This window comes from Rhinopithecus roxellana, chromosome 4, assembly GCF_007565055.1.
Source record: "Rhinopithecus roxellana isolate Shanxi Qingling chromosome 4, ASM756505v1, whole genome shotgun sequence".
Lineage (NCBI taxonomy): Eukaryota > Metazoa > Chordata > Mammalia > Primates > Cercopithecidae > Rhinopithecus > Rhinopithecus roxellana.
Window position 1 is genome coordinate 114,197,528 of NC_044552.1, and position 27,341 is coordinate 114,224,868.

Below are 27,341 nucleotides of genomic sequence, written 5' to 3' on the forward strand. Positions count from 1 at the left end.
ATTATTCTTTACTTCCGGGTGAGACAAATCGGGCGCCATCTTGTCTTGTTCCCGAAGAAGTAGAAGCATCGAAAGCGTTGGAGAGGTATTACCGGAACGGCGGCGACAAGAGGGTTCCCGAACTAGAGTGGGTAAGTGATGGAGAACAATTACACGTGGGCACTTGCCGGACCATTACAACCCTCTTGGTTTCTGTGGCGACGGTAGCATAACTTAAAATAGGCTGCGTACGCTGCTTGGCGCGACCGCTGGAACCTCATTCCTTTAAAGCGGTGCAGTCCGCCAGACTTGGTAAATCAGAGCGGTGCTTTCGCTGAAAAGGAAATGTCCCTGTTAAAGAGAGTGCTCACGGCCCCATGTTCTAACAGAGTTTCCTCTCGGACGAGAAGGGACTAATTGTTGGGTTCCTGACCGGCCGTTAAACACTGCGCGTGCGCAGTGGGAACCCCCTTGTGGGGAGGGGGTTCGGGGGCCGGAGGAGGCGGGGGCTCCCGACCTGGAGCTTTTACCCTTTGAGGCTCCGACTACGCAGGCGCGGTTCCTTAGTTTGTGTTTTTCGTGTGTTCTTACCTAATGATGGATATTATATGTGTTAAGCTTCAATAAAGGAACAGGTAGTATCCGATAATTCAGTTTTTTACCCTGTGGGGGATGGTATCGTCATCTGAACAAATTGAGCACTAGACAAATTTGTTTGGGGGTTGTTAAATTAACATTCTAGCTTAAGATTTTAATTCAACATTAATCTTTTACATCTTTTTACTTCCTCCTGCCCCCAAATGAAACAAAATAAACTTGGAATTCCTCATTTGAGTGCAGCAGGGCAAAACCAACAGAAACCAGACTACTAAAGATTTTACTTGTGGAATTTTTTTGCAAAGTGTCAAAGGGCTTATAGAGAAAATAAAACAGTTCTTTAAAGATGTTCTTGAGAGAGGTTTTTTTCTTTAACTTACTAAAAGACTTTATGTTTTAGAACAGTTTTTGTTTACGTTGAGCACGTAGGACGTCCCCACTACACACACAGTTTCTCTTATTAATAGATATTAGTATGGTACATTTGTTGCAACTAATGAACCAGTAATGATAAATTATTAACTAAGATTCATAGTTTATTCCTACTTCCTCACATTTTATCTAAAGTCCTTTTTCTGTTCCGGGATCCCAGCTAGGATATCACATTACATTTAGTTGTTGTATATTCTTAGGCTGTATATTCTTGGCTGTGACAGTTTCTCAGGCTTTCCTTGTTTTTGATGACTGTTAAGGGTTGAATTGTGCCCCTCTAAAATTCTTATCTTGAAATCCCTACCTCAATACCCCAGAACGTGACTGTATTTGGAGAGAGGGTCTTTAAAGAAGATGAGGTTACTAGGGTGGACCTTAGCCCAATATATTAATAACTGCTGTCCTTAAGAGAGTAGGACACAGATTGATGACAATATGAAGACGCAGGGGAGAAGACAACGGTCCACAAGCCAAGGAGAGAGGCCTCAGAATGAAATCAACCCCATAGGTCTTAGACTATACGCCTCCAGAACAGTGAGGAAATAAATTTCTGTTGCTTAAGCCACCCAGTCTTTGGTACTTTGTTATGGCAAGCATACCAAATTAATACAGTGACCTTGACATTTTTGAGGAGTATGGGTCAGGTACATTGTAGGGTGCCCTGCTTTTGGAATTTGCCAGACATTTTTCTCATGATTAAAATGGCTTTACAGACTGTGTCAGGGGAAGATCACAGAGGTAAGATGCCCTTTTCAGTGCATGCTATCAAGGATAGATACTATCAAGGTGACTTATCACATTGTTGTTGACCTTGATCACCCTTCTGGAGTAGTGTTTGTTAGATTTTCCACTGTAAAGTTACTTCCCCCACCCCTTTTTATACTGTTCTCTTTGGAAGGAAGTCACTTTGCAGAGCCCACTCTTACTGAATGGAGAGTTGTGCTCTTCCTCAGTTAGGGTGGAATATTTACATAATTTATTTGGAATTCTCTGTGGGAGATTTGTCTCTTCCCTGCCATTTATTTGTTAATTTATTTTATATCATTATGGGCCTGTGGATGTTTATTACATAACTTGTATTATAATCCAGTACTTCTTTATTTTGCTGCTGAAATTGTTCCAGCTTTGGCCGTTGGCAGCTCTTTGAGTTGTCTACTGTTCTCCTTTGATGTGTTCCTATCAATTTTTTTTTTTTTTTTTGCACTTTATTACTTCCTGGCAGTATACATGCTCCAGACTCATCTTTTACATTTCCTGTCGCAGTCCTAGAATCAGCTGTTTATTTAAGGATCCCTGATTCCTTTTTTTGAAGAACGATATTAAAACCAAGTTTTAATGCCTAGGTGTGCTCATTGCTACTAGGATGTCATTTTGGGCGCTCTCTCTACCTTTATTTTTAAATTATTGTTATTTGGGAGGGGGTTATTTATAACCAACCATCCAATTCTGCGAATTTTTTTTTTTTTTTTTGAGACAGGGTGTCACTCTGTTGCTCAGGCTGGAGTGCAGTGGTGGCACAATCTCGGCTCACTGCAACCCCCGCCTCCCAGGTTCAAGTGATTGTCCTGCCTCAGCCTGCTAAGTAGCCGGGACTACAGGCATGCGCCACCATGCCCGGCTAAGTTTTGTATTTTCAGTAGAGGGGCGGTTTCGCCATGTTGGCCAGGCTGGTCTTGAACTCCTGTCCTCAAGTGATCCACCCACCTTGGCCTCCCAAAGTGCTGGGTGTACAGGCATGAGCCGCCATCCTTGGCCTCCACTTTAAAAAATATGTCTTTTGAGCTACAAGCTGCAAAGATTTCAGTATATACTAAAATGCATGTCACATAAAGTAGCAAAAATTCTGTTTTCCATATTTCAAATGATTACAAGATTAAGCTTTACCAGTGCCATTTCCACCTAATCTGAATTAAACAAATAAATTCTTTTTTGACTTTGAGGTCAGTCAACTTATATGTGAGACTGAAATGTCAGGGGCAAAGAGAATTGTTTTATTTTCTGGCTTCTCAGCTTTGTGGTTGATTTGAGAAATATTTCATCCTATGCATCAAATGATAGATGTGTTTCTGTAGCTCTTTGATTTTGTAGTTGATGCTCAAGGACTTTAAAATACCACATTTTAATTCTCATCCATCTCTGTCACAGTCTTGGAGTGACTTTTGTAAATATTAATGATTGTCACTTTGGCCATGCAGGGTGGCTCATGCTTGTAGTCCCAGCACTTTGGGAGGCCGAGGAGGATGGATTATTGAGGCCAGAAGTTCAAGGATAGCCTGGGCAACGTGGTGAAACTCCATCCCTACTAAAAATACAAACATTATCCTGGCGTGGTGTCATGCACCTGTAGTCTCAGCTACTTGGGAGGCTGAGGCATGAGAATTGCTTGAACCTGGGAGGTGGAGGTTGCCATAAGCCGAGATCACGCTGCTGCATTCCACCCTGAGCAACAGAGTGAGATTATCTCAAAAATAAATAAGTGATTGTTATTTAAACAAGTCGTTTTAGGACCGCAAAGCAATGAAGTTCTGATACAGATCCATTTAAGAAGAGGATAAAATAGATGATGGCCATTTCTGGTTGTATTAGTTTTCTAGGGATACCGTAGCAAATTACCACAAACTGGCTGGTTTCAAACAACAGAAATTTATTCTTCCACAGTTCTGAAGGCTAACAGTGTAAAATTGAGCTTTTCGTAGGGCCATGCTCTCTAATGGCTTTGTGGGGGATCCTTGTCTTTTCCTAGCTTTTGGTAGTTCTTGTCAATCCTTGATGTTCCTTAGCTTTTAGAGCCATCTACTCCAATCTGTACCACTGTGGTCGTGTTACATTGTCCCTGTAAGTGTCTATGTTTCTTTTTTAATAAGGTCCCCCCTAATCAAATGTGAACTCATTGTAATTTGAATACATCTGCAAAGACCCTATTTCCAAATAAGGACATATTCACAAGTATCAGGAGTTAGGACTTCGGTGTATCTGTTGGACGGGGACACAGTTCATTCCATAACACTGGTGATAGCTATCACTCGATTTTTTTTTGCAGCAGTGTGTGATGGTTTTGATGATCTGATACAAACCTTGGTTATTCATCTTTCTGTTCTTCCCAGACCCCATTTGTTTTCCAAGGAAATAGCGGTTAACTTTACTCCATAAAGGGAAATAACTCTTAGGAAAGTCTTGCAGCCTTGCCCATCACTAACCAGATTTCTCCGAACTTGAAAACTCAAGCCTAACAAACTTTAAAATTAAGTCTAAAGGAAGAGTGAATAAATTGGTATCAATTTTTGATGTTATAAAATCACAGTAGCAGTATTGGAATGTCATTTTCATGGTTGAACATTAATGTATTTACTTGCTAAGATTTCAGTGAATTATAAATATTTAACTACTTAATATGGACAAAACATTATGGAGAATTTAAATTATTATAAAATGTTTTCTCTCCCCTAAAGAAGATTCTTGTTTGAGCCAAGACAAAAACATGAAAATTTAATGCAGACCCTCTATAAAAAGTATTGTGTATCATCTTTAACTTATTAAATGGAAGCTTTCAAACAGTGGAAAAGAACAGGGTAGCAAATGCCCATCTTTAAATTATCAACATTTTCCAAATCACTTTTAAACCAACTTGTAAATGTCATTTTTAATGGTACAAGGTTATGTTATTTCGTTGAACCATAGTGAAATTTTAAAATATGTATCCATTGATTACTGTGTGTTTTGCCTGTGTATTCCTTCTGTTTTCTAGGTTTTGCGTTTTTTAGATTTGTTAGTAGTGAAGATGAAGGAAGAAAGAGTAGCGTTCCTAAATCCTTGCCATAAAATCACTTGTAATCTTACTCTTTAATTAAAAAATAGTTAATGAAACTCCTTATCAAGCATTGTGCTATGTGCTGAAACATATATAAAAGTTTAAGTATTTCCTAGTTTTATACCAAGTCTTTACTACAATCTGTCCCTTGTCTACAAAATTTTAACGTAAGTCCAAATTTTGTTTTCATGACCAGAGTTACCTGTTTTGGATAAGATTATCAAAATTTACTCTAAATCCTATAAGAAAATGAGACAGAGGACATTTGCCCAATGCATGAAAAATGATGCCACTTGAGGCTTTTTCTTTTTAAGAATGCAGTTATGGGCCGGGTGCAGTGGCTCACGCCTGTAATCCCAGCACTTTGGGAGACCGAGGCGGGCGGATCACAAGGTCAGGAGATTGAGGACCATCCTGGCTAACACAGTGAAACCCCGTCTCCACCGAACACAAAAAATTAGCTGGGCATGGTAGCGGGCACCTGTAGTCCCAGCTATTCGGGAGACTGAGGCAGGAGAATGGCGTGGGCCTGGGAGGCAGAGCTTGCAGTGAGCCGCGATCACGCCACTGCACTCCAGCCTGGGGGAAAGAGCAAGACTCCATCTCGGAAAAAAAAAAAAAATGCAGTTATGTATAGAAAATTACTAAATTACAAAATCATCTCAAAACTGCTAAGCTCTAAGAATTGGAAATAGGAATCAGATAATTTTAATCTTTATTTTATATCTTTCTGTATTCTTTGAATTATTTTATTCTGTGAATATATATTTTTAGAAAAAATACAGATTTTTTAAAGATACAAAGAACCAAATGAAGCTAATGAACACAGTCCATAATGACTAGTACAGGCAGTAAACATTTCACAAACTTCTTCAACTGTGAGACATTGGGCAAATGTCCTCTGTCTCATTTTCTTATAGGATTTAGAGTAAATTTTGATAATCTTATCCAAAACAGGTAACTCTGGTCATGAAAACGAAATTTGGACTTAATATTAAAATTTTGTAGAAAAGGGACAGATTGTAGTCCCTTTTTTTGCACTTAATGCAGTTTGTACAGTAATACATATCAGTATGTAGAAGTAGAAATCTACCTTATTCATTTTAATGACTGAATAGGAATCTACTGTATGGTTCACTCTTATTTAACTTGCCTTTAATTTAATGTCACTGAAACCAGGTGTTTACTGTTACATGATATGCTGCCGATTTTTGAGTTATGGTATGAATATTCACATTCATGGTTTAGGATCCTGCAGTGGAATTGCTGGGTCAGAGGAATGTGCACATACAGTTTTGTTAAGACGCCGTAATGGCAAATTGTCTTTCTTTTTTTTTTCTGAGGTGGAGTCTTGCTCTGGCCCCCAGGCTGGAGTGCAGTGGTGCGATCTTGGCTCACTGCTACTTCCACCTCCCGAATTCAAACGATTCTCCTGCCTCAGCCTCCCGAGTAGCTGGGACTACAGACCCGTGCCACCACGCTCAGCTAATTTTTTTGTATTTTTAGTAGAGATGGGTTTCACCATGTTAGCCAGGCTGGTCCTGAACTCCTGACCTCAGGTAATCTACCCTCCTCGGCCTCCCGAAGTGCTAGGATTACAGGCGTGAGCCACCGTGCCCAGCCGGTAAATTGTCTTTTAAAAGACTAACCATTTGGTGTTCCACCTATGCCCTCATCCAGTAGTCATCCTCTATAACTAAATCAAGTTTCTCAACTCCAGACTTAATTAAAGCACTTTAATAAACAGCCCTTAACTTCTAACTTCCTTAACTTACCATCACCTTCTTTACTGTTTTTTTATTCTGCTCTGCTTTTCCCAGTTTCACATCTTTTTTCTATTTTTCTCAGCCTAAGTGTCCCAAACATTGTATTACTTGAATAGTAGCTTCCATTAAAACTTTAGGGAAGAACAGCTTCTAAAAATATAGCAAAAGTAGAAGTGGCTGTTTTAAACATACAGAAAAATAATTATAGGTGATACAAATCAAACTCTTGAAAATATGCAAATTAAAACCTCTGTACATAGGAAAACTTTTTTTTTTTTTTTTTAAATAAAAGCTTTAGCCGGGTGCAGTGGTTCACACCTATAATCCCAGCACTTTGGGAGGCCAAGAGGGGCAGATCACTTGAAGTCAGAAGTTCGAGACCAGCTTGACCTACATAGTGAAACCCCGTCTCTACTAAAATACAAAAATTAGCCAGGCGTGGTGGCGGGCACTTGTAATCCCAGCTACTCAGGAGGCTGAGGCAGGAGAATCGCTTGAACCCAGGAGGTGGAGGTTGCAGTGAGCCCAGATCACGCCACTGCACTCCAGCCTGGGTGACAGAGCAAGACTCCCTCTCAAAAAAAAAAAATAATTATTATAACAATAAAAGCTTCAACCTATGAAACAGGAAGACAAATTTAGACTAAAGAATTCTTTCAAAGATAAAGTGAAACCTCTGTAAGTTTTAGATTTGCTTCTGGAAAAGAAATGGAGTTGAGCAGAAGTGGGTTGGCTTGATCACACTTTTTGTTTTTTGAGATGGTGTTTCTCTTGTTGCCCAGGCTGGAGTGCAATGGCACGATCTCAGCTCACTGCAACCTCCGCCTCCCAGATTCAAGCAATTCTCCTGTCTCAGCCTCCCAAGTAGCTGGGATTACAGGCACCCACCACCACGCCTGGCTGATATTTGTGTTTTTTAGTAGAGACGAGGTTTCACCATGTTGGCTAGGCTGGTCCTGAACACCTGACCTCAGTTAATCCACCCGCCTTGGCCTCCCAAAGTGCTGGGATTACATGCGTGAGCTACTGCGCTTGGCCGATCACCTTTTTTTTAAAACCCCCTAATAGTTGTTAACTTGAAGAGTGCTACCAAAAGTAATGGTGAGAAAGCTCTAGTATTGATACTAATCACCACAAATTGAAACTTCTGATGCTTAGTTTTTATGTGTTTCTTATTTAATCCTCACAATAATCCTTTGGGGTATAGACATTTAGGTCTTCTGTTTTACAGATTGGAAAACCAAGGACTAGAGTATAACTTACTCATGTTCACACCACTAACAAACAGATGTAGGTAGGCATCCAGAACCAGAGCCTGTGCTCTGAAGTCTAGGTGACAGGTGGTGACCAGAAAACTTAAAAGGGGAGCTAAAAAAGTTGTCCATGACAACCATTAAACAAGAGTAAGAACAACCTTTATTTAATTTCTGGAAAGGTAAATTTATGGATTGGGAATGATGGTAGGGAGTCATTATACATCATTTTCATCGTTTAAATAGTTTTAGTAAGTGCACATTTTCAGTTTCAGTAGGCACTTTATAGAGCTGTTGATAATGTCTGTATTATATGGGTTTACAGTTTGAGATAGGAAAATTATGCATTGAACTCTGATAAGCTGTTAAAGCGTTGGAAAGCACAGCAAGCTTTTTGGTTTTCATAAGTAGAAGTTAACAGCTTCCTCATCATTTGCCTTTAACAGAAAGTAATAACTAGACACTGCTTGTTTATTTAGTGTCTGCTATGTGCAAAATGGTTTCTTGTACCTTATTGAAGATAAAAAGATGAATACGTTTGTCTTTCTGTCAACTGTAAAAGCTGTTGATTGAATAAAAAGGAAACTAAACCATTTCAGGAACAAACTGTTCTCTCCTTGCTAATGTTAATTTCTAAACATAGAATTCCATAGGAAAATTTAAATTAATACATTTTATTACCTTATTTGTATCATCTAAGTTAATAACAGGTGGCTGAGATCTTCATTTCAAATGTTTGTTCATTTTTTCTCAATCTCTAAATTGTTTGACATTGTTTTTTATTATGAAGGAATTGTTCAAGTAAATAAAGGATACTTGGAAAGAAAAAAAGATGTTAAAATGCTTTGCCTCTTCATTTCTGGTGTATCTCTTTTCCTTAACTTTATTATGATAAAATAATTCCCCATTATAAAGTTAATGCAAGGAAAAGTGACTAACTTGGAGGTGATCACACTTATGTTGCATCTCTAGAATTTATTTTTATGCAAATCATGATAATCTATAAGCAGATATCTACTTTTTTTCCCCCCTAGGGCATACATAATCTTGCTGCTATGCTTCGAAGCTGTAGTGTGGATCAACCTAAGTTTTAAACAGAAGGTGAACCTCTGAGGTCAGTTTAAATAGCAGTTGGTGTGTCTTCTTGGTGTTTCCTATTTATTATTTATATGTTAACTCTTAATTAAAGTTGTAAGTGAAATTACTTTTCAGGGGCTCTGATAACCTATTTAGCCTTAAAGGGCTCTAAAGGTGTACTTGGGAAACTGGAGAGGACACAAAGGGAAGGAAGAAGGAAACACTGAAGAGGGGTTAGAAAAAGAAATATATTTAACTTGGAACTGATACCCAAACCAGTTGTTGGCCTCATTTGTGCTATCTAGTGCCTATTTTGCCATATTCTAATAATGCCGTTGTAATTGATTAGTGTAACTTGAAGACGGGTACATTTGACTCATAAGTAAATCAAGGTAACAAAAGAAATACACCCCCCATAATCCACAGTGCTTTTCATTTGAGGGATTAGGATCTGCTGCAGATAGAACTATACCTGTATGGCATTCTGGGAATGCTGCGAAGACTGGAGTTGGAAACTTTTAAAGGCCTGAATTGTAATCTCCAGTTGTCCTATTAATGTCTCTATTTTATTGTTATCCAACTTGCCTACTTTTTGTGATCCTGCAATACAAAGGCTGGCTTTTATCTTGTTTTTTAGCATACAGGAAAGGATCAGTCTAGAAGGATTCATTTAGTAAACATTTATTAAATGCCTGCTATGAGCTAAGCCTTGGGATACAAAAATAAAGAAGAAACCGTGCCCTGGTTGTGTGAGTCACTGGTTCTTGAACAGGGTTGTGTATCAGTATTTGATGAAGTACAAAGATATTAGACTTGTAAGACTTTTAAACCTTTTATTAGGAATGTTTTCAGACTAGCTTACAGAAAAGTTGAGCTAGTGCGATGATTCCCCCCATACCATCTCCTAGATTTAATAGTTATTAACATAAAGTACCTTCCCTCCCATCTTTTCCATGCTATTTATATGTTAAGAAACCAAGTCTTGGAGGCTGTCTTACTCTCTGGATTTATACAGTTTATCTCATTTCTTTATTCTGTAAAATTGCTTTATATTGTAAGTAAAATCCAAAAGCTCAATTGGACTCAGTTAAATATTTATTATGAGAATTCTTAGTGATTCTGCGAACATTAGTAGACACCTGATAATCTGTAGGGGTGATATTTTGGCAACCTTTGAATTTCTGATTTCTCATCAACTTTTCTTGTAAGGTTTCCTGACTTAATATTTTATTACTTTTGGCAATATGATAGTTTTCTAATTATATTCTGCATTTTTCATTTTTATTAGCTGTAATTATTTATGAGGAAGAATTTTTCTTCATCAGCTGAAGCTGTTTGGTTACTATCTTAAAGGAATCTTGTTTGGGGAGAAATGAAATCACTTTTTTCCTACAATCTTCAAAATAATTGTCCAGAAATTTATATTGTACAAAAAATAGAGTTTTTTTTTTTTTAAGTCTTTTTTGAGCTAAATTCATTGTTATGCTTGCCACCAAATTCTGAGACCAGCATTAACGTAAAATTTTCTACCTCTTGTTTGGTACCCTAAAAATTCTAGTTGGCCTCTGGCAAGCTATTGACAATTTTAGACCTCTGATGAAATAAATGTATCATCATAAAATAATTTCTGATGTGAGGTTTTAAGATTAAATAACTCACTATAGTTTTTAAACTATGTTTAATTTATTGAAGATAGAAAATCAAGTATATTTTAAAAGAAGGGATGTGGGATCAAGGAGGACAGCAGCCTTGGCAACAGTGGCCCTTGAACCAGCAACAATGGATGCAGTCATTCCAGCACCAACAGGATCCAAGTAAGGAAACCAATTGAATTTGAAAGGGTGGGGTTGGATATGTGGAAATGGGTAGAAGACACATGATAGGGTTAAGGGATATGGAATTAAGATTGGTGTATTGGACCATTTTATGGTCAGAATTTAATGTTCTCATAAATAGCCTTGCCATAGCTTATATAGCAGGAAATGGACTTCCCTTTGGAAGACTCTGAAAAGGTAGAAAGCTTTTTGAAGATTTTACATTTTTTAAACTGATTTAGTCCTTGTTTTTCTAAAGAAAGAGAAAAGCCTAAAATAGGTTGCTTATGAAGAACACACTTATGTGAATTCTGACTCTTAAAGTTGTATATCATATTGAACTGGATGGTATGCTATATCATTTTAAAATTTTTTTGCTATGGATTATTTCAGGCACACATACAAAGGTAGAAGAGTATAGGGAGCCCCCCATTTATTACTTAGCTTTAACAGTTATTAACTAGTGGCCAATTTTGTTTCATCCATAAGACCAGTTACATTGCTGTGCCCTCGCTGGGTTAATCTGATGCTATTTCTTTTTTCAATAGCCGTGTGTCATTCTGTTGTAGGATTGTACCATAATTTAACAAAGCCACTTTTGGATGTTTTATTATTTGTAGCTTTTCACTTTTTAAAACAATTAGCCTAATCTTGTGTACATATCGTTATTCACTTGTCCAATTATTTTCTTATGAAAAGAGATAGGTTTGCTAAGTCATGGTAATTTCAGATGCACATTGCCATATGTAACCCCAGAGGGGTTATGCCAGTGTTTCACACTGTAAAAGAATACCTATTTAATCTTCATTAAAGTAAGATGCAGAAAAACATATCTTATTCTACTTTGTTTACTTTATTAATATTAGATCTTAATGCATTTTTGAGTGGACTTGCAAAATAAAAAGTGTTAAAAAGGTCTTGAAATGTTAAATATAGATACTTTGGAAGAGAGGTCAGGTGCGGTGGTTCACGCCTGTAATCCTAGCACTTTGGGAAGCTGAGGTGGGAAATTGCTTGAGCTCAGGAGTTTGAGGCCAGCCTGGGCAACATAATGAAACCCCATCGCTACCAGAAATACAAAAATTAGCCAGTCTCATAACCCGGACTCTACATGGATGGATGGATGGATCATGGATGGATAGATGGGTGGATAGATAGATAGGTAAAAGTTTAAAAATTGAAAAAATATATCTTGAGAAGAGAGTCTTCAAGATAGTAGGGAAATGAACTTTGAGTAAAGATTGGCTAAGAAGTTGTAACCAGACTACACTAGTCATGTTTTGGCTAGAGAAGGGAGCCTTACTTAAAGAAGGGCAACCATAAGGAAAAACAGAGTTAGGTAGCTGCACTCATCCAAGGCCTATAGGCTCGAATGCAGGCCTGGAAAGATAAATAGGATATGTTGAAGAAAGAAGTGATAGCATTTGATTATTTTTGTGGTGATTTTTTTTTTGTAAAGGTGATGACATTTAAAAACTCAGTAAAGTAAGATACAGGGGATAAATTTTATATGAATTAATATTAGAAATGGGTTAAGAGTGTTCTTGTGGAGTTCTTTTCTGAAAGTGTTAAATAGTTATATTACTTTTTAGCCTGAATATGGGTTATTTGTTAAGCACCCTTTCAGACATAGTATGCTTTAATATTTAAGATCTCTCATTTAAAAAAATTTTTTCTAATTTCCCTCATACCCTCTCTGTCTGAAATATTTAAGATCTAAGAAATAAGCGAGATGCTTGTTTTACATAGAGACACTATTCTTTTAGCTCCTACATTCTGAATGTCGAATTCAATGTTAATTTACGTTAGGCCAGATTGACTGGGCTGCATTGGCCCAAGCTTGGATTGCCCAAAGAGAAGCTTCAGGACAACAAAGCATGGTAGAACAACCACCAGGAATGATGCCAAATGGACAAGATATGTCTACAATGGAATCTGGTCCAAACAATCATGGGAATTTCCAAGGGGATTCAAACTTCAACAGAATGTGGCAGCAACCAGGTTTGTTGTTTATGTTTTCACAATTTTAGGACTTTTAAAAAACAAAATGAAGATTATTATTAAATTTTTTAATTTGCTTAGTAGTATGACTTCCCGAAATTAATGCTTCTTAAAAAATAGGCAGTTTTCAATTTGATTTGACTTTGACATTTTGTGGTTAAAATTATTCTGTACTCATTCTGCTAGCATTGTGGCACTCAGTTTGATTCATTTCTTGGTTCTTCATTCCTAGGCTGACAGGGGCTGGGAACACTCTGGAAACCTCACTTGGCATCTAGGGAAGAGAGCATTCTTTGTCTCTCTATTGCAACCTCTGGCCTTTTCAGAAGCAGCACTGGCAGAGTAAAACATGTCTAGCCTCTAATTAAAGGAAAATTGTGTCACTGTGTGACAAATTAGTCTGTCAAATATACTCTGCCCCGACCATCCGCCTACCTTTTTCTTCCCTTTTTTTTCAGATAGTGATCTTTCATAAGTTTTTGTGTGTTTTACTTTTTTGTTTGTTTTATTTCACAGTATGATGTAGATTTCTTGATGCTAATTCAGTCTTCCATGGCTTGTGTTATTCTTTTTTAATAGTCACTTGAAACTATGGAGGAATTAGCCTCACATTTGGGTATGCTGATGGTGAAGTCATAACCTCCTTTCCCTATTAATACTTTTTGTTTCTCCTAATAAGAATGGAGACCTCAGTTGAGACCAGCCTGGGCAACATAGCAAGGCCCTGTCTCTACAAAAAAAAAAAAAAAAACTTAACAATTAGCCAGTCATAGAGGTGCGTGCCTGTAGTCCCAGCTACTCAGGAGGCTGAGGTGGGAGGATTGCTTGAGCCTAGGAGATTGAGACTGCAGTGTGCTGTGATCACGCCACTGCACTCCAGCGTGGGTGACAGAATGAGTCCCTCATTTAAAATGAAAAATATGAGAATTCAGATTACTTTTAAAAACATAAATATTTTAATCTTTGATACTTTGAGGTAGTTCATTTCTAGCTTTCTTGAAAATGAAATTTCCCCACATTTGAAAATGTTTTAGTTCCTACGTTTAAGTTCCCAAATGACTCTCCCTGGCATCCCTACCCCTTAGTTTTACTCTACTTTGTGACCCTGGGCAAGTGGTTTACCTCTGTGTGCCTCAATTTTCCCTCCCGAAATTGGCAAAAATAATACCTGATTTCTCCCTACCTCACAGGGATGTTGTGAGGATAAATGTGTTCGTGTAAGAAAGAAATTATATAAAACCTCAAGGTATTATTTTTGTGGTGTTGTTACTAAACAAAAATATAAAAATTCAACAAAAATAGTGCTTTGGATTTTGGTACATTTGTTAAAAATAACGGGCGTTTGGTTAGGGTGTGAATTAGAGTGGAATTACCTCATTTTGAATTACATATGACATTTTAGTTTATTGCTTATTTTTAAGACAAAAGGAATTTGACCAAGAAGTCATAAGTTGTTTTTAAATCTGTATGTTTACTGAAAAATCTTTCTTGAGATCTTAAAATTTTGTGTTGATTTTGTTATAACCCCCTGTTGAATGTTTTTATGCCTAAATCTTAAATAGAATGGGGAATGCATCAGCAACCCCCACACCCCCCTCCAGATCAGCCATGGATGCCACCAACACCAGGCCCAATGGACATTGTTCCTCCTTCTGAAGACAGCAACAGTCAGGACAGTGGGGAATTTGCCCCTGACAACAGGCATATATTTAACCAGAACAATCACAACTTTGGTGGACCACCCGATAATTTTGCAGTGGGGCCAGTGAACCAGTTTGACTATCAGGTGAAAGATATTTTGTTGCTTTAATATTGTAGATGTGCACGTAATCCATTCTTTGGAAGTGTCTCATCAAGAATACCTAAGATACGTGTTTCACTTTTCAGACTTGTATAAATAAGCACATTCTGTCTCAGAAAAGTTAGCAATTTTTGACTATTAAAATAATTAGAATTTGTTTTCTGATTTTCTTTTACTTCATTAGGAAAATGGTATAAAAGATCATTAGGGAAAATTTTTGAAAAAATTAAAAATGTGTAAGTGCAATAGCTATATGTTTTGTTTTCTAATTTATATTTCAAAATGGTATATTTAAGTGTTAAAGACTAGAGAATGCACACTAATTGAATATAGCTTATGGCTAAGACATGAATAAAACACATCAACATAGATCATTTTCCTAAATGTAATTCCTTGTGTTATGTAGAATTATGACTGTTTTTCTAGTGTCATTTTTTTTCCATTCTGACATGACATGTTAATGGAATTGTATATAATTTCCTCTGTAGCATCTAATTCATTCCTAGGGACATAGAACTCTGTGGGGAATAGTGTCATATGCTGGGCTTTATTTACTTTATTCCCTCTGCCAGGTTCTACCCTTAGATTATAGTGCTAGTTGTCATTTTGAAGTAACTGACTGCAATTATTAACTTATAAACTGCTATCGTAATTTAAAATTTTGAAAGAAAAATCATTATTTTGTGAATTCTAAGGTAGATTTGATAATGGACATATAATATTCACCTTGAGATGGTAATCCTCTCATTAATAAATATTCAGATACTTGTTGTATACTTGGTATACGGACAAAACAGTTTTTATCTTGTTTGAAGAAATGTAATGGCAGGGAACATCTGCTTACCCTACTTTTGTGTGGTAGATCCCATGTAAACAAGACAAAGAGCTGTATTGGCAGTTGGCCTAGAAAAGCCTCTGAAAATAGCAAAATAGCAGAAAATATTTAATGATTCAGTAACTTCTATCTTTGCTTATAAATGAATATATCTGCAGGATTATAGAAACAGCTTAAATTGTTTAGTTCACTTTTTGTTCACTGTAAGTAGGGTGTTGAAATTGACAAAAATGTCTAGGTAAAGAAAAATTAGTATCTATTTGATGTCTTAGTGTTGGTAGGATTAGCTTGTAAATTAAAAATGGATTTGGAATGAAAAATTTCATATACTTCTTCAAAGTAGCTTATCAGGTGGCTTTTAGAAGCCTCTTTGCATTTACGTAGCCGGAAAATCTTAAGAAAAGTAAGCCTAGGTTCTTGGGACTATAGAAGTATCGGTGGATATTAGAGCCATGGAATTCTTGGATGTGCTGCACACATGGATTTCTACTGTCCCAGTTCATAACACACGTGTGTCCCAGAGAGTATATTGTATTAATTTGAAGAAAAAATAAACTGCAATACTCTTTCAGCATGGGGCTGCTTTTGGTCCACCGCAAGGTGGATTTCATCCTCCTTATTGGCAACCAGGACCTCCAGGACCTCCAGCACCTCCCCAGAATCGAAGAGAAAGGCCATCATCATTCAGGGATCGGCAGCGCTCACCTATTGCACTTCCTGTGAAGCAGGAGCCTCCACAAATTGGTAGCTATTTAATTAGTTTAGTGGACCACAATTGGCATGACTTTTTTTTTTTTTATCATTTTATAAAAGGGATGTCTTGTTTTATTAAAATTGTTCGAGTATCTCTGATGTGTTAGGAATTGACACTTTATTTTTTATGGTCATAAAACTTAAATTCACAAAAATGATACTGGTCTAAAATATTAAAAGGTTTAAATAATTTTCTTTAAATCTTTACATTAAATTCCAGATTTTGTGATGAAGTGTAAATTTATGCTAACCATATCATTTTGGTATTTTCTTCAGTGTGGGCATTTCAGTACATTATGCAGATATATGAGCCCTCCTCAGACCTTTTAAACCTAGTTGTTCAGTCTCTGTCCACTCTCAGTTCATCTGATGCACTGCTGTCAGATTAATTTTCCTCTGCTTATTTCACTTCCCCTAAGTGTTTTGGCAGAAAATTTCAATTTTTAAATAACATTTTAGAGCCAGCCTATTTCAAGTGACAAATACATATTTATGCCACTTTATATCTGGAAAGTTCTAAATCGTTCAGTATTTAATGAACAGGAGCATTTATTAATAAATCTTTATTTTTTACATTTTAGAAAGAGTCTAACTTTACTGCTTTTTTAACTTACTAGCAAATCACTTAATTTTTTCGAGTCTCGGTTTCCTCACCTGTGGAAATAAGTGGAGTAATAGTAGTGATCTCTGAGGGCTTTTTGTAAGGATTAAATTAGATGATGGTTTAACATGCTTTCATTGTGTCCTGGCAGATTGTAAGCACTAGAGCAGTGTTGCCTACTGTTATTAAAAGTGATGGCATTTAAGAAAACCTGATATTTAATGGGATATTTTTTAAATTTACTCACAAGTTTGTAGAAATATTTTACTTAATTGACTTGTGTATATTCCCATGTGAAACAGACGCAGTAAAACGCAGGACTCTTCCAGCTTGGATTCGTGAAGGCCTTGAAAAAATGGAACGTGAAAAGCAGAAGAAATTGGAGAAAGAAAGAATGGAACAACAACGTTCACAATTGTCCAAAAAAGAAAAAAAGGCCACAGAAGATGCTGAAGGAGGGGATGGCCCTCGTTTACCTCAGAGAAGTAAATTTGTAAGTAGAATCCCCAACAGGAAATGCCATGTGATAATCTTGTTTGTGTGAAAACTTTACTGAAATAGATATTTTAGTCTATAGGAAAGTATTAGAGTGATGTTCCTAAGATTACGTTCATTAAGTGTATTGAGGATTATGTTTTTATATGTGTGTTACTGAAGATACAGTAAGGAGAAAATGGGAAACAAGTTTATATACATTTCTTTCCAGAGAGCTGGCTAGATCTTGATAAACAATCTGTATTCGTTCATGATGGTACAGGTGACTCCCTAGTGGTAGATTATAAAACAAATCTACCTTAAAATAGTAATAGAGAAATATAGTCTCCCTCTTTTGAACATTTAAACATATACCTGAGGATGTAATAATTTTTATTGTTTTTGACATGAGCACTGGAAGTATAACAGCATTTTAAAGTCTTTAAGTCTTCATCAGTTAGATGGCTTGAGTGGTTTAGGAACTTTTTTATTCAGCAGGTACGATAGCCACACCACTGGCCAGTATGCAACTGAGAAAATTGGTCTGTCTTCCACGGCCATTTTGTGGTTTAGAAGTAAGTCTCAAGAAGAGCAGAACAACTAGATTTTGGCAGGCATTAGTTTTGCTTAAATTCCATAAATTACTTTTATTTTTCCCAAAAGACATATACCAAATCTGTGTTTCTATTCTAGATGTTAATTAACAAAAATAAGAAACAACAGAAAAACACTGTTGAAGCTTACTCTTTTTTTTTTTTTTTTTTTTTTTTTGTCTTTTTAGGCAGTTGGGGGATCAGGGTCTCACTCTGTTGCCCAGGCTGGAGTGCAGTTGCACAATCATAGCTCACTGTAGCCTTGAACTCCTGTACTCAATCAGTCCTCTCAGCTCAGCCTTCCAAGTGCATAGCTAGGACTACAGGTGCACACCACCACTGCCACCTAATTTTTGTATTTTTTGTAGAGGTGGGGTTTCACCATGTTGCCCAGACTGGTCTTGAACTCCTGGCTTCAAGTGATTCTCCCACCTCGGCCCCCCAAAATGCTGGGATTACAGACGTGAGGCACTCTGCCCACTCTTTTTTTAAAAAAATCCTTACATGAAATAGTGGTGTTCCAAATTTTTTTTAAGCATCAAAAATTTGTTTGGAAATTACCCTTCCTCTTTCCTCCCAAATGCCTGTGGGATTGTGTTACATATATTTTTCCCCTGGTTCAGGTAGTCTTTCCGCAGTAGTATTTAGGTGGTCATCTTGTCTTTTACGTACTAGGATTATTAAAAGTGACTAGGGGACACTTCTCTGACAAAGGAAAGAGTCACATGCTATCTGGATCTTGAAACCTAAAACCATACAAAGACAGGAGACAAACTGCTGGCATTTGTTTAATCTGAAGTAGACCTCGTTTTTATCTTTTCATTATGGAGCTAAAAAGAAGCAAGTTTTACTGAGTTTCAGGGCCAGTTGAGATCTTGGCCCTGAAAAATGTGATTAGAGATTTTTTGTTTTAAATCGTGCAACTTTAGGTAAATAGCTTAAATATATAGTTGTAAAAGTTATACTGAATAATATGTCTGTGGTCCATTTATCCAAAGTTCTGTAAGCCTCTCAGGCCCTTTATATGTAATAGATAATAATTAAATCAGTCTCTGGGCATTATGTTTTTCTGGGTATTTATAAAATAAGTTTAAAATTGACCAAGGGAAAAAGAAAATTGAAAAAATAATTTATTTTCCTAAGCCATCTTGTAACCTTATGTTTTTCCCAGGTTATACTTTTTAAATTATCAAATGAAATCTGTAATAAATGTAATTTAAATAGCAATTTCACTCATATTTCTGCTTCATAGGCTTTTTAGTTTGGGGTTTAAGATTTTCTGTATGTAAGATAAGGATTTTACATTATACACATGAATTTGGACTACCATACTATTATTTTTTATAGGATAGTGATGAGGAAGAAGAAGACACTGAAAATGTTGAGGCTGCAAGTAGTGGGAAAGTCACCAGAAGTCCATCCCCAGTTCCTCAAGAAGATCATAGTGACCCTGAGATGACTGAAGAGGAGAAAGAGTATCAAATGGTAGATTGTTGAAGTTCTTACTATGTACACGGATTTATTTTGTTTGCAATTTTTTTTTGGAGACAATATTAGAGGAAAAAATAGAAACTAGAACTGCTGACCAGTATTATTAATTGAAGAGATGTTCCTTTTAACTTAAAACAATTATAGAAACTTTCATTAATAGGGACTTTTTTAAATGTGTTGATTTCAGGCTGGGGTAATCCTAGTACTTCATGGGGGGTCAAGGCAGGGGGATTGCTTGAGTCCAGGAGTTCAAGACTAACCTGGGCACTATAGTGAGACCTTGTCTTTACAAAAAATTAGCCAGGCATAGTGAGGTGCGCCTGTAGTCCCATCAGCTCAGGAGGTGGTGGGAGGATTGTTTGAGCCTGGGAAGTGGAGGTTGCAGTGAGCTGAGGTGGTGCCACTGTATTCCATCCTGGGCGACAGAGTGAGACCCTGTCTCAGAAAAAAAGAAAAAAGTGTTTTGAATTCAGTGTCTCTACTATACAGATACATTCATAATATTTTTTTCTTTGATCCATATGATTTTGGAATTTTTTTTTTTTTTCTTTTGGAGACAGAGTCTCGCTCTGTTGCCCAGGCTGGAGTGCAATGGTGGGATCTCGGCAAACTGCAACCTCTGCTTCCTGGGTTCAAGCAGTTCTCCTGCCTCAGCCTCCCAAGTAGTTGGGATTACAGGTGCCCACCACCGTGCCCGGCTAATTTTTTGTATTTTTTTAGTAGAGACAGGGTTTCGCCATGTTATTCAGGCTGGTCTCAAACACCTGACCCCAGGTGATCTGCCCACCTCGGCCTCCCAAAGTGCTGGGATTACAGGCGTTAGCCATTGCACCCAGGCTAGAATTTTTTTGAAGTTTTGATGTTAACAGAAAAAGGTTCAAGATACTTTATTCCTTGGAATGGCTGCTCTGATGTCTAAAAATATTTTATAAATTGGCTTTGGCTAGGCATGGTGGCTCACGCCTGTAATCCCAGCACTTTGGGAGGCCAAGGCAGGCAGATCACTTGAGATCAGGAGTTTAAGACCAGCCTGGCCAACATGGTGAAACCCTATCTCTACTGAAAATACAAAAATTAGCTGGGTGTGGTGATGCACCCCTGTAGTTCCAGCCACTTGGGAGACTGAGGCAAGAGAATCGCTTGAACCCAGGGGGTGGGGACTGCAGTGAGCTGATATCACGCCACTATGATCCAGCCTGGGCAACAGAGTGAGACTCTGTCTGAAAAAAAAAAAATGACTTTGTATTTTAATATTTTTGAAGATGTCACACTATTAGTAGTTATAATCATTAGAAATACTGTATAAAATGCTCTTTTTTAGATGTTGCTGACAAAAATGCTTCTGACAGAAATTCTACTGGATGTCACAGATGAAGAAATTTATTACGTAGCCAAAGATGCACACCGCAAAGCAACGAAAGGTATATTTTGGTGTTTTTGATTTTGCTTTTCCTGGGGTATTTTGGTTCTGATGACTATTTTGGACTTTTTTTGTTTTCCTTGTTGGATTTCTACCAGATATTTGAATATTCTCTTGCATGTTTTAACTCTTAAAGATTAGATTTGTAGACACCATATTAGAGCTATACAAATATTTTTGTTTTATCTGACCTACATGAGTACAAATTAGCAGTCATGCTGTTGTCCTCTTTTGGAAAATTCCTGATGTTCAGTTTATTTCACCTGATTTTTTTTATAGATAACATGGCATTGTATGACTTCTGATACAGTTTATTTTGACTAATGAATTTTGAATTATCAACCTTCAGTTTTTAGTTTACCAGTTATCTCTTACAGAAGCAAGTGATTCCCTACCCCTATATTTTAGTAACACCTTAAAAATTTATTGAAAACAAAAATTAAGTTACATATCATAATCTCAGAAATAGACATACAGATATACTTGTCAACATTTTTTCTCATTATAAACCAATTTCAGCTCACATCAGAGTTATAATTTCAAAGCCAGACATGATACTGGTTTAAAATGAATGTTATGTTTTTAATGTTTCTTCTCTCCCCAAAAAGCAGCAATAGTAGTAGATTTAACAATACCATAGACTCATGACTATGAAATCGTGGCTATTTGTGTTAACATGTTGTTCCTGTTGTTGATGTGATACAAAGCTCCTGCAAAACAGCTGGCACAGTCCAGTGCACTGGCTTCCCTCACTGGACTCGGTAAGTGTTTTCCATATTTGTGAAAGGGCCTAAAGGGAAAAATCACACATACATTGTCTCTCTACGTGTTCTGTTTTGAAACTGTATTAGTCCTACTCAGTTTATAAAAACCTAGGTCTTAGGGTTATGTCATCCTGTCTAAAAAGGTTTGCCTATTTTTTTGACTGACGCATTCACAGTGAGAAATTTATAAATGTGATGGTTAATTCATAGTTTATTGGGGCAAGTTATATTGGAAGATTTCCTTATTGCTCCAATATATACATTTTATATATATATATAATTATATGTGAACACCTATAGTTTGTACTTGATAATTCATAATTTAGCCATGATAATATCTAAGCTCACTTTCAGAATTATTGCATACATGCCTTAGGGAGGAACCTATCCACTAATGCTTTTAATAACTTACATAGATTGTATTGTGGCAAGTCAAGTTTTAATATAGAGGAAAGGGTTTATCTTATAGTAAAATAGTAGTGATGTGTTAATAATTTACTATTTGCATGGTATATTATCAAGGCTGTAAAAGCCTGAATTTGCCTTTTCCACATCTTCATTTCAAATTAATTTTTGTGAGGACACAGAGAAGTGGGTAGAACCAAATGCCCATGTGGTTTTTGTTATGGTTATTTATATCATTTCAGGGTGGGGAGTAGTATCAGCACCATAATATTTCTGTACCAGGGAGATTATAGTATTCTAATTTTTTCAGGGAAGAATTGCTTATTAGCTCTAGGGATTTCTAAACTTTGAACAATAAAAATTAGTTTTAGAAATACTTTCAGGGTCATGATTAAGCTTTAGTGTGGCTTTGTTACTGCCCTGTTAAGTAGTTTTGTTGGTTAGTATGGACAGTACAGCAAACCCATTATGATTCCTTTACATTGAGAAAGATATGAAATAGCCCAGAAAGAATAAGATATTAAGTAACCTTTGCCTGAAGGTTCTGTGAACTCCTTAAGCATTGACTGTATACTTCTCCCCACCCCGAATAAGCATATTCTTCTGGGAAAAGGCAATGAAAAAAGAAATGAGCTTTCTTCTCAGACCTTGAAAAGTTTTTAGTGCATAGTATAATTTTTTTCATATGATAGACTGAGCTTTATGCACACAGGTGGACTGGGTGGTTATGGATCAGGAGACAGCGAAGATGAGAGGAGTGACAGAGGCTCTGAGTCATCTGACACTGATGATGAAGAATTACGGCATCGAATCCGGCAAAAACAGGAAGCTTTTTGGAGAAAAGAAAAAGAACAGCAGCTATTACATGATAAACAGATGGAAGGTGTAGTATACCTTTTAGACTTAATTTTGGTCCAGTTTTGTATTTCTTTTTCTTTTTTAACCAACCTAAAAATATCAAAGGATAAAATAAAGGCTGTATTATAAATAACGTGATATAACTGAATCTAAAGTCACAATTTTTGTTTGGTTGTTTTAGGAGCCATTCATTGCAGTGACTATAAGCCAAGCTATTTAGGGTATTTTTATTTCTTGTTAAAATTCTTGAAATGAAAAAGATTACTTTTACTTTTGAAATGGGAGAAATATATTTGTAAGACTATTGAAAAGTAATTCGTAGCTAGGATATATAAGGATAATAGAGAACCTAGAAGTTTTTTACTTAAGATACTTTACATAGTAGGAATAACAAAAGGGAAAATTTACTTAGAATTTCTTCTTTGAAAAATCTAAGAAAGGTAATTAAGAGTTAGCAGCTAAGACTTCCCTGTAAACCACTTATTTACCTTTAAAATTTTGCTTTAGTTGGACAAAAGGGAAGTCTTTTCCTACTTGCCTCACACGCACCTCTACATCTTGATACTGTATTTTGCTACACTGTCCAGGAGGGTAACTTAACTAACTACAAGCTATAGAGGACTTGAAATGTGGCTAGGCATGTGCTGTAGGTATAAATTACCTGCTAGATTTCAAAAGCTTTACTTGAAAAAGAAAACAGAATTTTAAAAAATTTATTATGTGTTGAAATGATAATATTGTTGGTATATTAGGTTATTTTACCTGTTTCTTTTTACTTTTTTAATGTGGTTACTAAAAAATTTTGAATTACTTTTATGGCTTGCATTGTAATTCTATTGAAAGTGGTGTTCTGTTGTTGCAGTCTGGTAGCTTGACATTTGATAGTATGAGAATTTTACATTCACATTTTCTTAGTGTTTTTGTCTTTTTCTGTTTCAGAAGAAAAGCAACAGACAGAAAGGGTTACAAAAGAGATGAATGAATTTATCCATAAAGAGCAAAATAGTTTATCACTACTAGAAGCAAGAGAAGCAGACGGTGATGTGGTTAATGAAAAGAAGAGAACTCCAAATGAAACCACATCAGTTTTAGAACCAAAAAAAGAGCATAAAGAAAAAGAAAAACAAGGAAGGAGTAGGTCGGGAAGTTCTAGTAGTGGTAGTTCCAGTAGCAATAGCAGAACTAGTAGTACTAGTAGTACTGTCTCTAGCTCTTCATACAGTTCTAGCTCAGGTAGTAGTCGTACTTCTTCTCGGTCTTCTTCTCCTAAAAGGAAAAAGAGACACAGTAGGAGTAGATCTCCAACAATCAAAGTTAGACGTAGCAGGAGTAGAAGCTACTCTCGCAGAATTAAAATAGAGAGCAATAGGGCTAGGGTGAAGATTAGAGATAGGAGGAGATCTAATAGAAATAGCATTGAAAGAGAAAGACGACGAAATCGGAGTCCTTCCCGAGAGAGACGTAGAAGTAGAAGTCGCTCAAGGGATAGACGAACCAATCGTGCCAGTCGCAGTAGGAGTCGAGATAGGCGTAAAATTGATGATCAACGTGGAAATCTTAGTGGGAACAGTCATAAGCATAAAGGTGAGGCTAAAGAACAAGAGAGGAAAAAGGAGAGGAGTCGAAGTATAGATAAAGATAGGAAAAAGAAAGACAAAGAAAGGGAGCGTGAACAGGATAAAAGAAAAGAGAAACAAAAAAGAGAAGAAAAAGATTTTAAGTTCAGTAGTCAGGATGATAGATTAAAAAGGAAACGAGAAAGTGAAAGAACTTTCTCTAGGAGTGGTTCTATATCTGTTAAAATCATAAGACATGATTCTAGACAAGATAGTAAGAAAAGTACTACCAAAGATAGTAAAAAACATTCAGGCTCTGATTCTAGTGGAAGGAGCAGTTCTGAGTCTCCAGGAAGTAGCAAAGAAAAGAAGGCTAAGAAGCCTAAACATAGTCGATCGCGATCCATGGAGAAATCTCAAAGGTCTGGTAAGAAGGCAAGCCGCAAACACAAGTCTAAGTCCCGATCAAGGTAGTATACTTTTTAAAGTATTTTGTCTGATTTTTTAAAAAATTTGACTGAATTTATTCAAAGTTGAAAGTGTCCTTTCTCTCTCTCTTTAATAAACTCAGTTTGGTACTTGATAAATAATCATAGTCTTAAATGTTAGAAATCCTATATAATATTATTTATTTAAAATTGCAGATTTTTAGTTTAAAATACATTTTTATTTTTAAATTTTGTCTTTTCCCTTTTTTTTCAGATCAACAACCCCTCCCCGTCGTAAACGCTGAGGAATGATGTGGCAAGAATGCCATGATGTTGTTTAAAAAAATTCCATGAGTTTTAAGGGCTTGTCTCATTATAGAGGCACATTGTGGCTGTGTAGGTGAAACCAGAATCTTTTTTTTTTTTTTAATCTGTAAATAGGTGTACTTTTTCCAATGCTGCTCCAAGTTACTTAATAGGATTTCTTTGTATTACATTTTTTTCAAAAAATATAGTGCATAATAAGACTATAAACATGCCATTCTCTTTCAGCTGTAATGTTCTTAAAATTATTCTTGAATGTACTGTGATGTCAATAAAGCTCTTTAGTTCATTTTTGTTAAACTCTTGCACCTTAATTTTATGGTTTTAATCTAAGGAACGTACTTTTATCAAAAGGCAGCTGGAATTTTGTATAACAGGTTTTAAAGGTACCTTCTCTCACCTCCCCCAAAGAAAATGGTTTTTACTTAATAGTTTGTCAAAGTTTGTAAATTGTACCCATGGACTTTTGTCAGATTCCAACTTTAAGGCTATGAAAGAGGGCTAGAAATAGACCTTTACTTTTCATTTGGAAGTATTTGACAACTTTCTAAACTTTTCTTCCTATTTTGGGGATTTTCAAATAATATATTCTCTGTGTGTATAACGTGTGGTTCACTCCTGTAAAATGATATTGCTGGAATCAATCAAGCCAGTGCACCAGTAGAGTTATTTGTAAGGAACGATTGTGTTTGACACTAATAGTCAAGTCTGGAACTATATTCTACAGTCACTTCTGTTTTAGAAGCATTTTGAAACACTTTTTGGGGTTATAGAAATAAGACTCATGATTCAATATATTTATTTATATTTTTAAAGTATATATTTAAACCTCAAATTAATGGAGGAATGCTGTATTATGCAGGTTTATGTCAATTTCATGACATTAAAATTGTCTGATTTTGTCCGTTTCTTAAAATTATGATTAGTGAGTGGTCTAACAGTTTAAGGCATTGATAACTTACGAGTAGAATGGGGCTCTCAAAGCATTTTCACTCAGTTGCTTTCAGGGTCCTTTTTTTTTTATGTAATCACTTATTCAGTGATAAATGAATCTCTGAAAACAAATGCTTTTACATTTTAATTTTAAAAGAAAACAGGTGCAGGCCACAGAAAAGTTTTAAAGTATGCCTTCTTACCAGCAATAGTTAATTTTAAAAATCATGCCAGATTTTTGCCAAGATCAGTGTTTCCTCAACATGAAGATAGAAATAGATTTGTATAGTGTGCTCTTGTACCTCTACATAGGTTATTATATAATTTTGAGCAGTTATACATTTATCTAAAGGAAATAAATCAACTGTGAATAAATGCATGTTTACCAAAATGGCTGTTTACAGTGCATTTAGTTCTGATATTTATAAAGATGACATTTCACAGAATAACTTTAAAATAGTTTGGAATTCTATATAGTGTAGACATCAATCACATCTGGAGACAAAATAAAGGAAAATGTGCAATATTTTTTATGTAGGCAAGCTAACACAGTGTACCTAATTACAGAATTATCTGATTAATTTGTAATAGATAAGTTGTATAACATTTTCATATCTTAAAATGTTTTTTAGATCAATCTTGAAGTGAAATATTATTTTCAAAATAAAATTTCTACAGAAAAATTCTGTTGGCTATGATATGCACATTTTTGGGCAAGATAAGAACTAGAGCCAAAAGTAGTATTTGACAGTTTTATTTACTCTGCCATAATTTGCAAGCTTATCAGTTAAATCTGTAGTTTTTTTTAAAGCCGTCATGACATTTGTGATTATTAGTACATAAATCAGTATTATAATTTGATATTTGGGTTTTTCAGACTTTTAGTGCCAGATTTAGAGAATTCATTATTTTCTTGACATGTGATATAGTATTTAACTTGAGTGGTAAGGTTTTATAAGGTAGGGTTTTCATGATTTAGGATGTGAATGCAAAAACTTACATAAAAGTTAGATGTATAATTTGGTTATGAAATATTTTCTAAAATAACACCACCAGAAAATTAACAGATTAAATTTTTGAGACAAGCCTTGGTCTGGATTGATTAATGAAAATGTCTCCTTTAAGAGGTTCTATTAAAAAATTATTTCTAGTGTGTTAGTCGTAAATGTTTTTGTGGAGTGGGGGTAAACCACACCATTAAGGGAATAAAATGTAATTTGAAAGAGGTGATTATAAGATTTGTTTCAGGCCCCAAAATATAAATAAAAATTGGTGTGGAATCTCATTAGTGTATATGTTTTCTGCCACTATAAAATTACCTTTTTAGCATCTGTTTCTAGTGGTGTAATACCAAGTAGGTAAATTTTGCAGTCTGTTT

General features: G+C 36.0%; 1 protein-coding gene across 5 annotated transcripts; it reads left to right on the forward strand.

Annotated features, from left to right (window-relative positions):
* PNISR (PNN interacting serine and arginine rich protein) lies at positions 1–27,246 on the forward strand. Of its 5 annotated transcripts, none has more exons than XM_010367685.2 (13): positions 1–131; positions 8,870–8,949; positions 10,609–10,726; positions 12,536–12,727; positions 14,290–14,513; positions 15,936–16,107; positions 17,020–17,210; positions 19,132–19,269; positions 20,597–20,696; positions 21,403–21,456; positions 22,577–22,747; positions 23,662–24,748; positions 24,981–27,246. In XM_010367685.2, exons 3-13 carry the CDS (start codon positions 10,636–10,638, stop codon positions 25,009–25,011), a joined length of 2,451 nt encoding a protein of 816 aa, XP_010365987.1. In that variant the 5' UTR covers positions 1–131; positions 8,870–8,949; positions 10,609–10,635; the 3' UTR covers positions 25,012–27,246. The 5 variants fall into 5 exon arrangements, with proteins under 5 accessions (XP_010365987.1, XP_030785502.1, XP_030785503.1 ...); XM_010367684.2 differs by having other exon boundaries at positions 5–131; positions 10,605–10,726; XM_030929640.1 differs by having other exon boundaries at positions 5–131; positions 8,870–10,726; positions 24,981–27,243.
* The last annotated feature ends 95 nt before the right edge of the window (positions 27,247–27,341 follow it).